At 36.0% G+C, this 13941-nt stretch overlaps 1 protein-coding gene across 1 annotated transcript in view; it reads left to right on the top strand.

Annotated features, from left to right (window-relative positions):
* LOC309672013 (sodium channel protein type 1 subunit alpha) overlaps positions 1 to 6413 on the top strand; it is a gene marked incomplete at both ends in the record, with an annotated part of 554434 nt that extends 548021 nt beyond the window's left edge. The window contains 5 exons of the mRNA XM_082483406.1: positions 16 to 69; positions 1014 to 1155; positions 2844 to 2974; positions 4040 to 4310; positions 5221 to 6413. Coding sequence (XP_082339532.1) covers positions 16 to 69; positions 1014 to 1155; positions 2844 to 2974; positions 4040 to 4310; positions 5221 to 6413 — 1791 coding nt within the window. The remainder of the gene's footprint in view (positions 1 to 15; positions 70 to 1013; positions 1156 to 2843; positions 2975 to 4039; positions 4311 to 5220) is intronic.
* Between the last annotated feature and the right edge of the window lie 7528 nt (positions 6414 to 13941).

Here is a 13941-nt window from a genome sequence, read left to right as displayed (position 1 = left end):
GTATTTTATTTCTAGGCTACTTTCAAAGGATGGATGGATATTATGTATGCTGCTGTTGATTCACGAGATGTAAGTGTAAGACTTTCAAAGACTTTCATCTGTTGGTTATATTCTGATGTACTTATAGAGTATAGAATTTAAACAGCTATACATACAGTAACATTAAAATTATAATCAGCAACATTATGTACTTTTTCCAGATACATTTAGGCTAGAAAGGAACATCATGAATCTTAGAATTTGTAGTGGAAAGAATTAATTCCACTACAAAACTAAAACTAGGTTTACCTTGAACAAAAAAGTGCAACACAGATGCCTGAACTAGTTCCATACAACCTAGGTTATAGTCACATTAGCGATATCCATCATCACACAGTGATAATTGTCTCCCAGATCCTGTTTCATTAACTTCAGCATTTCTACGCTCTAGCACATTGTGCCGTAGAGGGGCAGGCATAGAGACGTGGAATCCCAAAGAATCAAAGCAATACAAAAATCCCCTGTAGAAATTTGCCTGAATTTAATAGATTTCACAAAACATACGCTCACTGGAAATTTATTGAAAGTATCAGTTCTTAGGTGGATGCAAGAACACTCGTGTAAGATCAAAAGAGTTCCAGGGAGATTTAGGCGAGAGTAAAATTGATTGATTCTGTTGGATGAAAATATACTGAACGCAATATAAAATATTTAGATGTGTGCTGTTAAAATTTTAAGTACTAATGACTGCTCTCGGTCCTACATTGCTTCTTTCTTCTATATGAGGAACTTTGTGTAGATGTACGTACATAAACATATCTGTGTGCCCATTTACTTTAAAATTCCATATAAGTAATCATTCTGTCAGCTTCCAGTTCTCAAATATTGATTGTAATGGACATGCTGGGGTTTTTTAATAACTGAGTGCAGTTTATAGCTTTTCTAGCTCAGATAGCATTTACGTATTCATAAATTATATATTGTTTTTTACATCTAGTATTCTCATGGGTAATAAAATTTATAATATTTTGTAGGTAGAAGATCAACCTAAGTATGAGGACAACTTGTATATGTACCTTTATTTTGTCATCTTTATCATATTTGGATCATTCTTTACCTTGAACCTTTTCATTGGTGTCATCATAGACAACTTCAACCAACAAAAAAAGAAGATAAGTATTCTAAATGTGTCCATAATGCAATAAATAACTTATTTCTGTAAACCTAATAAAAATAAAATGTTATTTCAAGTCCTTGAATGAAAATGTCTCTTTTTAAAATATAATCTGTGTTAAATCTGTGGATGTGATTTTGACCTTTGCGTTTCAGCATTTTGACAAGCAAAGATGGATAAATCATGAGTTGGTTCATCATAATCTGCAAATTGTGTAAGAGCTAAAATGAAGATGCAAAAAGGGAATGTGCATTATTATTTTGATAAGATGTAATATTATCTGCCATGGAAGAGTTTCTTTTTTAATTAACTTCAAATAATTAAGATAAAATAATTTTAATTAATCTTATAAACTGTCAACACTTAATGAAGATACAATATGGCATCGTGTTCATAAAATAGGTAATAGTTCTGGAAACTGATTAACCAGTGGGTTAAGAGTAAGTCCAACAGACCTCACATGAACAGGCTTAAAGAGACCAGTAAAAATGTGTACAAAAGAGCTGTGTTTATCTAACACTTTTCTGAGAAATGAGATGAACTTTTTAGACACATATACAATCCATAATTTGTTAGCAATAATATAGGAAAGGTATAAAAGGAAGCATATATTTTTCTGTATACATTTGACATAAAAATATGTTTAAAATAATTATATTGATAATGCATATGGTTTTATTTAAAATAACTTTTAAAATCTAAAATTACAAATAATCATTTAAAAAATATTTTTAAGCCTAACGATTCTTAGCCTTCAACTGCCAAAAAGAACTAGAACCTCAGGATCATTCTAAATCTTCGTATGCTGTGAAAAAGCAGGTTCATATGATTTGATTTTATCCGATCACCAAATAAAAAGCAGCAGTAGCAAACAATCTATGATAAAGTCAGTTGTGAACTACAGAAATCTTTCCTTGTTGGAAATACTCTTTAGCTTCTTAAAAGAGCCAGAAACACATCTGGGGCTACTTCCTCAGTTTCTATCAATGACGCCATGGTTTGGGCTTCGATATCCAGTTTAGCAGATGGTGACTTTGACATTGTGTTTCCATCTGACTTAAATCAGACCCATCAATAAAAACAATTTACTTTAAACTGAAATTCAGTCAGTCAGTTGCACATCTGACTGGCAGCATTTGCATCTGCAAACAAAGGCTAATTTAAGTTAGTCAAGGTTCCAGTGGTGTTTTAATTAATAATTTGTTATGGCATGATTTGGATTACTTTTCCTAAGTTTATATCAAAGGTGATTTTTTTTGCTGTCGTTAAAACCCTCAGCTTAGACCCAAATACTCTCCCTTGACAGAACTTGTGCCTCAAAGTTATGCCACTTTTAGACCTGGCTAGCTGTAATCCTAAAAGTCTCTGTGGAATTTAGGACATGTAAGGCACCAGTCAGGCTCCTATGCACTAAATATATCCCAATCAGCAAGTTATTTAATAGCATCAGTATAGTAAGAAACATTTTAGCCATGTCAGCAAAAGTGAGCATGAAGACACTAGAAAAACTCAACTGTCAGCCTGACAAGGCACCAGTAAGGAGGGGGTTTGTGTGCTAGGAATGCACATGAGCATCCACACTGTAAATATCTGAAAAAAATCACTTTTGTTATATAAATCAAATATAAATGTAATATTATATTACAGAGAGTCATACTGTAGTTAAATGTTGTATGTGTGGACATGATAGTAATTAGTTTTGATATATTTCTTTACTTTGGAGGTCAGGATATATTTATGACAGAAGAACAGAAGAAATATTACAATGCAATGAAAAAACTGGGATCCAAAAAGCCACAGAAACCTATACCAAGGCCAGTGGTAAGAGCGATTTGATTTTAATACTCCTAATATTAAATAATCATTTGGGAATGTGATTTTAGCCAACAAGAGAAAGATATATGTCTGGAAAGAAAATATTTTTTCCATTATTTTCTTGTAAGGGTAGAATTTTCCCCCTCTTTTTGTAATTCAGCAGACTAGAGTGTTCATGTTTCATTTAGAAACTATAGGATTTAATAAGGTTAATGTGATTAATGTCATAAATCCCCACCTAAGTCCTAGAAAAGTACAGTTGATTGGATCATTTATTGGTTCTTGTTAACCACGGATAAACTCCATTTTGTGTTTTTTCTCCTCCCAGAGAACTTGTAGGAAATGGGGATGCAGTGGCCGTTGCTGCTGAAGACAGAAGGGGGCAGTGGTCACCTAATGTGAAAGACAGATGCAGATAATCTTACAGAATAAAAGAACACCCCAGGGAGTAAAGCATAAACTAGGATAAATTTGTCTCTAAGATAAGAAACTACTCTGTTATTTACTGAACTCCTACAGTGTTTGGAAAAAATAAAATACTTGTTGCACCTTATGCAACTAAGGAGAGACACACGGCAATAAACATTTAGCTAAGTATTAAAGGAAACCTAGGATATTGCAGTCACGGTGTCTTTGAGACATGCAACTTCAATGGTCCAACGATCTCACCAAGCACAATTAGTTTAAGGAAGAGACAGACATCTATGGGGGTTAGTATTCTAAACCATCTAATAATAAAGATACGAAAATGAGTTTCTATTTGGCTGGTACTCTTGCTGGGTATCAAGTTATAACCCCTTTTTAACACCAATAATATAAATTGACAACGTTATTACTATTATTTTTCCATTGTTTCCCTTTCCGTCCGTACAGCCAACAGTGGTACACTTCTTGATCCGCTCTAACAGGATGAGACACAAACCACCATGGGTTTGGCGTATACTAACAGATGTTTTGCAAATGGGTCTTGTTCTGCACTCCTAAATCTTGCAGAGACTTGCTTTCCCATTGGGCATTTGTAAAGGCAAATATTTTCAGAGTATAAGCTGTATTCCATCTTTGTTTTTGCAGAACAAATTCCAAGGCATGGTCTTTGATTTTGTAACCAAACAAGTATTTGACATCAGCATCATGATACTCATCTGCCTTAACATGGTCACAATGATGGTAGAAACAGATGACCAGAGTAAAGAAATGGAAACAATTTTATCCCGGATTAACCTGGTGTTTATTATCCTTTTCACTGGAGAATGTGTCCTGAAATTGATTTCACTTCGCCATTACTACTTCACTATAGGCTGGAATATATTTGATTTTGTGGTTGTGATTCTCTCCATAGTAGGTAAGAGCAATTCCCTTTCACAAAAGAACAAGTGGCAGGAAAAGGGAACATTTGTTTCAAGAATGTTATGATACTGAATATGAAATTTTCTGTTTCCTATATGACTTACATACTGAATCGGATCTTCATAGTTTATAGCATACAATATATGAAATGTTGCATATAAGATTTTTTATCTCTCCCATTAGATTCACTGTCATCTTCCACATCAAAAGACATAAAGGCATTATTCGGCACATTAGATTAACATGTACAAATATAAAGAGGAATGTTTAGTAGTATATGAGAGCTAACCATAAATTTGCTTTCAGTACTAAAAGTGGAAAGTATATGAAGGGGGTAAGATTTTTAATTGCTTTTGCTAACTGAGGTCTTGGTGAATATTTAGATTTCTGTCAACTAAAAGCTAATGACTCCAAGGTGCAAATTAGTTTTGTGACAAAACCTAAGCCTTAAAGAGTAATACACCTGAGAGAGGCTGTGCTGATACAGTGTAGACCATCAGGTAAAAAAAAAAAATCACTAATTTGCAGAAATTAAGCCAATATAGTCCTTCATAAAAGACAATGGCAATAGGCTCAGCTTCAAGAACTAATTAAATCTAAGACAGAAACTTCTCTTTCCAGGCTGCCTTAGGAATAACTGAAAGCTTAGACAGACATTAGCTACCTTACCAGAAACAGTCTTTCTTTTAATTATTTCCCTTCTCCTAGATAGCATTTCAACATAAGGAAGGTGCTTTCACCTTAATAACAGCTTTCAATAAAACGTAATAACTTGTATGAATTTTTGTTATAACATAGACTCCCTATACTGATTGTTTTGGAGATAGGAATAAGTCAATCTTTCTATAGGTAGCAAATGAATAAATTTAAAATTATATTTTAAATATTCACTTTTTTTTCTCTAGGTATGTTCTTAGCTGAGATGATTGAGAAATATTTTGTATCCCCCACACTGTTCAGAGTGATCCGACTTGCCAGAATCGGTCGAATCCTGCGTCTCATTAAAGGCGCTAAGGGAATCCGCACGCTGCTTTTTGCTTTGATGATGTCTCTTCCTGCTTTGTTCAACATTGGTCTGCTGCTGTTCCTGGTCATGTTTATCTATGCGATATTTGGCATGTCCAACTTTGCCTATGTTAAGAGGGAAGTTGGGATTGATGACATGTTCAACTTTGAAACGTTTGGCAACAGCATGATCTGCCTGTTTCAAATCACCACATCTGCAGGCTGGGATGGTTTGCTAGCCCCAATTCTTAACAGTGGGGAGCCAGACTGTGACCCCCATAAAGATCATCCGGGGAGCTCTGTGAAAGGCGACTGCGGCAACCCTTCTGTTGGGATTTTCTTCTTTGTCAGCTACATTATCATATCATTTCTGGTAGTGGTGAACATGTACATTGCTGTGATTTTGGAGAACTTCAGTGTTGCTACTGAAGAAAGCGCTGAACCCTTGAGTGAGGATGACTTTGAGATGTTCTATGAAGTCTGGGAGAAGTTTGATCCCGATGCAACACAATTCATAGAGTACAGTAAGCTATCAGATTTTGCAGCTTCGTTAGATCCTCCTCTTCTTATAGCAAAACCAAACAAAGTCCAGCTTATTGCAATGGATCTGCCCATGGTAAGCGGCGACAGAATTCACTGCCTTGACATCTTGTTTGCTTTCACAAAGCGTGTGTTGGGGGAAAGCGGGGAGATGGACGCCCTCAGAATACAGATGGAAGATCGGTTTATGGCAGCCAATCCTTCAAAAGTCTCCTATGAACCAATTACAACCACATTAAAACGAAAGCAGGAGGAGGTATCTGCTGTCATTATTCAGCGTGCTTACAGGCATTACCTTCTAAGGCAAAAAGTTAAAAAGGTGTCTAGTATATATAACAGAAATAAAAACAAAGAAGGAGATGGACCAGTTATAAAAGAGATAATTATTGATAAACTAAATGGGAACTCCACTCCAGAAAAAACGGATGAGAGTTCCTCTACAACTTCCCCACCTTCTTATGACAGTGTAACAAAGCCAGACAAAGAAAAATATGAAAAAGATAAAGCAGAAAAGAACTACAAAGGTAAAGATGTCAGGGAAAATAAAAAATGAAGATCTAAGAATTTTGCTTGTGGGACAACTTGTTTACAGTCTTTGAGAATGAAGCATCAACTGGACTCCTGCAGGAGGTCTATGCCAAACTGACAGTTTTTACACATATATATGTGTGTGTGTGCGCGTGCGTGTGTGTGCGTGTATATACATTATATATATACTTAAGGTCAGTGCCTATAACAGAACAGTGAACCTTCATCATCAAACTGTGACTCTGTAAATCAGGGTAACAAACTTGAGAAGGTGGTACTGTTTTCACTACAGCTGACACTGCTAAGAATGAGGGAAAAAGTGGCTCCACGGAGAACACGGAGCATGAAATGCGTGCAAAGTGATACTTTTTTGTGTTTCACATACTGCAAAACACATAGAACATTAATTCTCTTCACTGTTTGTAATGCAACTGCTACATTTGTCATATTTTTACAAAATTAGTATTAGTGTATTTATCATTTTTTAATTCACAAGTTGTTTACTATTATATGTGACTATTTTTGTAATAGGTTTTATGTTGGGGAAAGAGGTATGAGGACCAGGTGTTCTACTCTCAGATTCTCTATAATGTACAGATAGAAGTGATTTGCATAGGCATGCTGCACTTGTCAATCATGCGTAAATAAAAATATGACATTGCACAAAACTAAAGATTTTAAGACTTTCCATGTTTCAGGGTTGCTCTTAAATTTGAGGCATCTAACTACATGTACGGCTGCATCCAGATTATGTGCAACCAGATTAATGTGCCTGGAAAGTCTCTTCTAATTTACAGGAATCTGCAATGGCTTATTTTTATGAAAATCATTAAACATGAATAAGTTCTTGTTTTTGTTAAAATATTCACAGCTTAAAAAATATTGTGCGGTTTCTGCCCTGGAAAAATAGCTTCACCAAAATATACCTGCAAGTTCTTTTGGTTTTGGGGTTTTTTTGAACAGCCCAAATTTCTTCCTAGACTGTTCTTTAGTTACTGTTTTCTCTCATTACTGCCAACATGCAATGAATGGCGGGGGGGGTTGGAATTCGATGATCTTCAAGGTCCTTTCCAACCTAAACCGTTCTATGATTCTAATACCTTTTTCCATGTAAATATTAACGGTATACAGCCATGCATATTTAAGCATAGAAATAAATGGCTTTGCCACATTGAAGTGCATCAGATATGTACCCCAGTATAGGTAATCTGCAAGAGCTTGACAGGACATGTTGTATTATATGTCATTATAGATAGTTTGGAGAGTATCACTGATGCATGTCAATGCTTTTGCTGCTGTATCTTGCTCCTTCCACTGTCCACAGTCTCCATTATAGGAAGCCATGTGTCAGTGCTGAAGTGAACCAAATTGTCCAACCAGACCTCATTCTTTCAAATCATTAAGCAATAGTTTGCAGCTATTTATGAGCTTCTTTAGTTTCACATTTTAAGTTTAAAGTGGCTACTATATGGTGTAGAATCAGACTGTACAGGCCATATTACAAACTGTTTAACCTGTTGAAAATGTGGTTAGCATATATAAATAATGTAAAGAAATACCATTTGGCAACAGTTTTGTATATAAGAAAAGCATCTTCGAGTTTAGATCACTGTTTCTTATATTTCTTTCCTCGTTCACTTGGCTTACTTTCTAACCACGGTAATTTCAAGCTGGCATCATCACACTATGAGGAAAAAAGTGAGTATTTGTAGACTATCTTGTTTTAATATTATACTTGCATATATTTCAATGTGAAGTAAATTGTGTAAATCTGGAACCCAGCTTGTTTCCAAATAGTTATATCGGGTAACAGGACATAGCAAGGAAAGTATTAGGGGAATGTGTGAATTTCTAGCGCTGTTTGCATCAGGAGTTCCAAGATAGTCTCATTGTTCATAAAATCCTTGCTATCTTGCAGTGTCTGTTTACATAGCCTATTCTTATTCTTTTTGGATCATGCTACACTAGACTTGTACAAATAGGATCCACAATATTTCCCAAGAACAAAATGGCACATTTGTAAAATCAAGAACATCAGGACATTTTGTGTTTCATACACAAGCTAACATTAAATGTAGAATTTTTCTTTTACAAATGCTTTTGACTTGTAATGTGTTGGTGAAATGCATGCAGGAAATTGTTATTATCATAAACAACGTAAACAATATTACAAATGAGCCAAAAAATAAAGATTTCATTTTTTATTGTATTTATTTTTCTTTGTCTCTGTCCTTCTGTTGGTGAAAACAAGATACAAACTGGCTTTGGTGCAAATAAAGAATGCTTTCTTTACCACTAGAACTAAATATTCTTCACATTTTAACTTTTTTTATGTAAAACAATTTTTTAAAAAATCTAAGAACTTTGACCACACCCAATTGTGTGTGGTCACTAGCATACTGTCTGGGTATAACACAGGACATCTACATATTCTGCCCCAACAGCCTTTCTGCCAACCCTCAAGAGCCCTTCTGAACCATAAAGGCACTGCTCAGTACCTAAGGTATTGTTTTAGTTTGCCACATCGCTGCTACCAAAGCTGCCCACGCTTTGTGAGTCCTAAATGTGCAAACAAACTCTCCAACAAAGTTGGTCCTGTATAACATCCAGCCAAAATGCTCATTGCAAACAGAGAGAAGTTGTTTTTAATTGTACAGTGATTCTTTTTATCCCAGTAATTCTCAAAAGTAATAAATACCATTTCACTTGATCTCACAAGACACAGACTGCACTGAAACTCAGCTGTGTTAAGTCGTATTCATAGTCCTAATATCCGGATGTTACACAGCAAAATTTTTGACTTAAAACGGATGTCTTCCTGCTGTTCAAGCACAGAAAGATATAGAACACTGAAACACAATATTATTTTACTGAATTTAAAATATTATATTCCAAAAGCAGCAGTAAATAGAATATTCCTGCAGTTTGCTCACCAGCATGTTTTCAGTGTTTTCTTCATCTGTGGATATTATGCCACATTACCCATATTTTGGCCAAATATTAAATAGCTATGAAATAACTGATGGAATATTCTAACACTACCATCTATTAAAATCCGTAATGTCATGAGCATCAGCAATGGCTGCAGCACAGTCTCTGAGTTAATATACCATGCAATATGGAAGCCATATTTGCTTACGGGAATGGCTTTACCTACACCAGAAAAAATGCCTTACCAAGAACACACAGATCTGTCTAGCCTGCTCATACCATTAGTTCCTGGAGCTGGTCCCTGGCCCTCTTCGAATACAGGGTTAAAGCTCAAGACATGGCCTTCCACAGTTGTCTGGACATCCTTACAAGCACCTGGCCTCCAGGCCCAAATTAGAGAATCCTCTAATCACATTGTGTTAATGTCAGTATGTAAATCCTTGAAGTCAGTTATGTACATTATTTATTCCACCACTCCTCTGAGTACCTTATCTAACCTCATAAATGATTCAGTTTACTTCCAGAGATTTTTGGAGCTGTTCTGCTTCTTTGGTCCCTGACTTCGCATCTAACAATTGAATTTTACTCATACCTATTCATACTACCTGTTCAAACAGCACCTAAAATCTGCAGAACTTCTGCTCTGTGAACAGGTTGACAAGTGTTCTGATGAGGAATGACAGTTCATCATCCATTTTCAGGAACCTGCAGTCTCTTACAGTACTCTGTAAAAGTAAGATTACTGTACCCAGCTTCATTACCAAGCAGCGTATGTGTGAAAACATTGACAACGCTTTTGGCCTGGACCAGCAGGAATGGCCGAGGGTCTTGGTTTAACCTGGACTGGAAATAGGCTCACTGCTTTGAGGGCACATACGTTCTCCTAATTACCATTTGTTGCTTTTGTGAACTTCCTCTTCCCTTCTACCTATCTACAGAAATCAATAGAGTTTGTATAATTTAAATCTCACAGTATACACTCCTCTCCTATGCGTCCAGATCATGTGAAGAGAAATGCCACTTGAAAGAACTCCCTACATGGTACTAGGCAAGCTGGCAGTGATGGTTATCCCAGTCAAGCATGGCTTTATATTCCTACCACATTGTGCTTGTAGTCTCTTTCCACAGTTTCCAGTCAGCAAAGAGGGACCCCTTATTGGCTACTAAAATCCTTTTTGTATGACTATACTGATCCATGTCCACGAATAGGTGAATTTTCAACATGTCCAGCCACAGATAAAATGCCTTCCACTATGTATTAAACCTCTTATCTGTCATGTATTGTCAAAGCGAGAGTATTAGTAATGCTGACAGTAGAGCTAGGTCACTCTCGTAGTATAAGTTCATTACTCGCTGCTTTTATTTAATGAGTTTTTAGATTAAAAAATTTCCACATGGATGCCCAGAAAGGAGACATTCTTATTCAGTACATTGCAAACTAATTCATAGGGCAGCACAGCTTAATGCTGTTCCCAAGCAAGTGTTCCCAGAAGTCCTAGTGCCTCACATGAGCTAATGCAGCACTACTAACATGTGCACAGTCATAAAAGAGTAATGAGATTGCAGAATTAACTGAAGCTAATTCAGCACTGAAGTAATATTACCAAAAGAGGCAAGCTCAGTGTAAGATGGCAAAAAACAATCAATTTCCCCCAAGAAGGACCAGACTGGCCACAATAACAATAAGCATGACTGCCATTATGGCAAGTTAGGATTCCCAGTAGTCAAATGTATTTACTGTGTAATTCATTAATCCATTAAAGGAAACTGTGAGTACTTAGCACTTCTTAGTCCATTATGAATTGCATTTTGTACTTTATTGGAGAAAAAAAAAAGTCTATTGTTTAGAAGGTAAAATTATGATGGGAATTAATAAAATCAAGAAAGCCCTCACTCAGAGGGCTCATCTCCAGTATGACTTACATGTTACATCATTATTATGGCTATGTGAATTGTTACAATTGTGTGAATATTTTTACATTGAAGAGCTTAACTCTCTTGAAGTGCCATTTGTTTTGATTTTTATGCTCATCTCTTTAGTTCTTCATCTAGATAGGTAAATTTGAAAAACCATAAAGAAATCCAAACAGGAAAAAAAGATCACTGAAATAACAGCAAAACCTAATACTTAAAATAAGTTTTCATTATTTTCTATTTGTTGCCTGTTTGAAGAAAGTTTGGTTATCCAGACAGAGATAAGACTCAGAAAAGAGAAATAACACCATGTGACCGAGGCTGAAAACCACAGAAATAATTCATTATATATAGACAAAGCATAGTAACCACAGTTCATTACTCATGTGTTCAAATTACTGAGCTACTTACAATGGATGTTTTCTAAAAGATCATTATTAGTTCATGTACAATTTAATAACAAGACAGGATAAGGTAAAGGGGGATGATGGAATGCTTTGATCTGTTTCCACTAAACACCACAGAGCAGGGACGCGCTTTGTCTTTGTAATGCAATGCATACTCTCCACCACTCTACAAATTAAATACTTCACCCTCGTAGAAGAAAACATGCTGCAACATGAGCCTCAGCTAAGCTAAGAAAATAAATTGTACTGCAATAGCCTAAGTAAACTGAAGCCAATTACCATCTCTCAGGAGAGAAGACAAATCACATGCATCTCTGCAGCAAGTGCTATGTTTGATGCATATGAGAAAAGACATATCATGAACAATTTATAGCAGTAAAGCAGGCATCCGTTCCCAAGCATTCTATACTTCAAGTACATTTCCTGTATAATAAGAGCCATTTAATGTTTTTTCTCATAACCTACATTAAGGGGTAAGGGGAAAAATGGTATCAGCCCTAAAAGGTATTCTTTGTTCTTATAGGAAACACATATAAAAATACAAAAAGCATTTACCAGACCTTGCATGGCATTGTTTTTTTTTTATAAAACTATAAGCCTCTCATGAGAATTTCAGTATCAGAGGGTTATTTACTCTTTATTCTAAAACGCTTATAGCCTGTACATAGATCACAAACACTCTGCCCTAACAGCCTCCTAATGCAGAAATGTCAGGTTTGCTTTCAGAAGGCATAGCCCCAGGTACGTGCCACCAGCAAAGTACAAGCAAAGTACACTCCTAATGAGTGAAATCGGCCATCGTAAACCAAAGTGGGTCATGCCATTTTTTTACCCCTCAGTCTAATGCGGTGATATCAAACCCAGCAAACCAAAAGAAGCAGTTTAACAACATGCCATATAACAGCAGCTATATTCAAAGATAACATGCACAGGTTTTTTAATTATGTCATACAAACACTGTAAGTGGTTGTATTATGAGTTGCTTTCCCAAAGAACTGGAACTGATTGACTGAGTTCAACAGCCACAAAAATTTACACTTCTTCACATTTTTTCTCTTGTTGCAATTACAGGGGATGACAGTGATGGGTCTAATTTTACGACTCTACAGGAAGCTCAGTTCTGGTATACACTTCAGAGATCCCAGCTCTGATCTAAGGAAGGAAATTGATTGACCCAGAAAAAATAACAGCTTTTTGTCTCTGCTGAACACCAAAGGCCTTATCCTACCTCTTCATGTAAATAAGCAGAGAAAGATCTGAGAAGCATGTGAAGGTATTCAACGTGAAAGCTGTATAAATTCTCTCTCAACTAAGAGACATTAAATAAAATACATAGGCACAAAAAGATACAGAAGTAAAAAAGGATGGTGGCTTTAATTGGCATAATCAGAGCCTAACATGTGGGACACATCATAGGTATCATTTATTCTTTGGATGGGATTTTGCTACTGCAACTCCAGGCACCAGGGAACAGCACATTCTTTTCAAACTCTGAAAGTGACAAGGGACAAAACTGGCAGAGCATATGCTACTTCCATGAATGTGCGCTGTGTAGAAAGGATGTTACTAACATCTCCCATCTGCACCAGGCACATCCTTAATTCATGTGTTGCAGACTTTGTGCAGAAATGAGGACAAGCAATGGTTTTCATTTTACTGTTATCTTTGTTTCATAATGCAGCATTTTAACCCAGAGACTATATTTTTAAATTCTTAATTTACACGTTTTCAATTATATGTTTTAGATATAAAAACCTGCAACTGCTCCATTTAGAATACTTTTTTCTTTTTTTTTCTTTTATTCCAAAAAATGAGAACAAATTATCTGTTTCATCCAAGTTGTGCAATAGGAAATGCGGAAAGGCAGTAGTGGTATTTAAATTACCTGCACCCTCTGCCCACACCATCCAGGTTTCTGATACACAGCAGAAGAATTTCAAGAGTTCCAAACGGAGACATGAAGCAACATCCCACTTGCTGGCCATATACATGGAAATATATACCGACTGTAAAGAGCCTTAATGGGTACTTGGCCTCCAGTGGACAGCCTTACAGGGGAATTCTCAATTCCCAGACCCAGCAGGATTATGCCTTTTGCATACTGTGATCTGAGTTCATCAAAACTCTGATGTTGACACCTTGTATGTCTTCATGATTGACATGCAAGAACAAGTCCTAAAATTTAGTAGGTAACTCAAATACAAAGCCCCCCCCAGTGTTTTACTAGTCTCAGAATACTTGCCCAGAACAAATAACGTTTTTTAGCTAGGTGATTTATGCTATTTAATTGTCAATCGAGCA

Source organism: Vanellus vanellus (genome assembly GCF_965231255.1).
Source record: "Vanellus vanellus genome assembly, chromosome: 5".
In the NCBI taxonomy this organism is placed as follows: domain Eukaryota; kingdom Metazoa; phylum Chordata; class Aves; order Charadriiformes; family Charadriidae; genus Vanellus; species Vanellus vanellus.
This window is presented reverse-complemented; position numbering and strand designations above follow the sequence as displayed.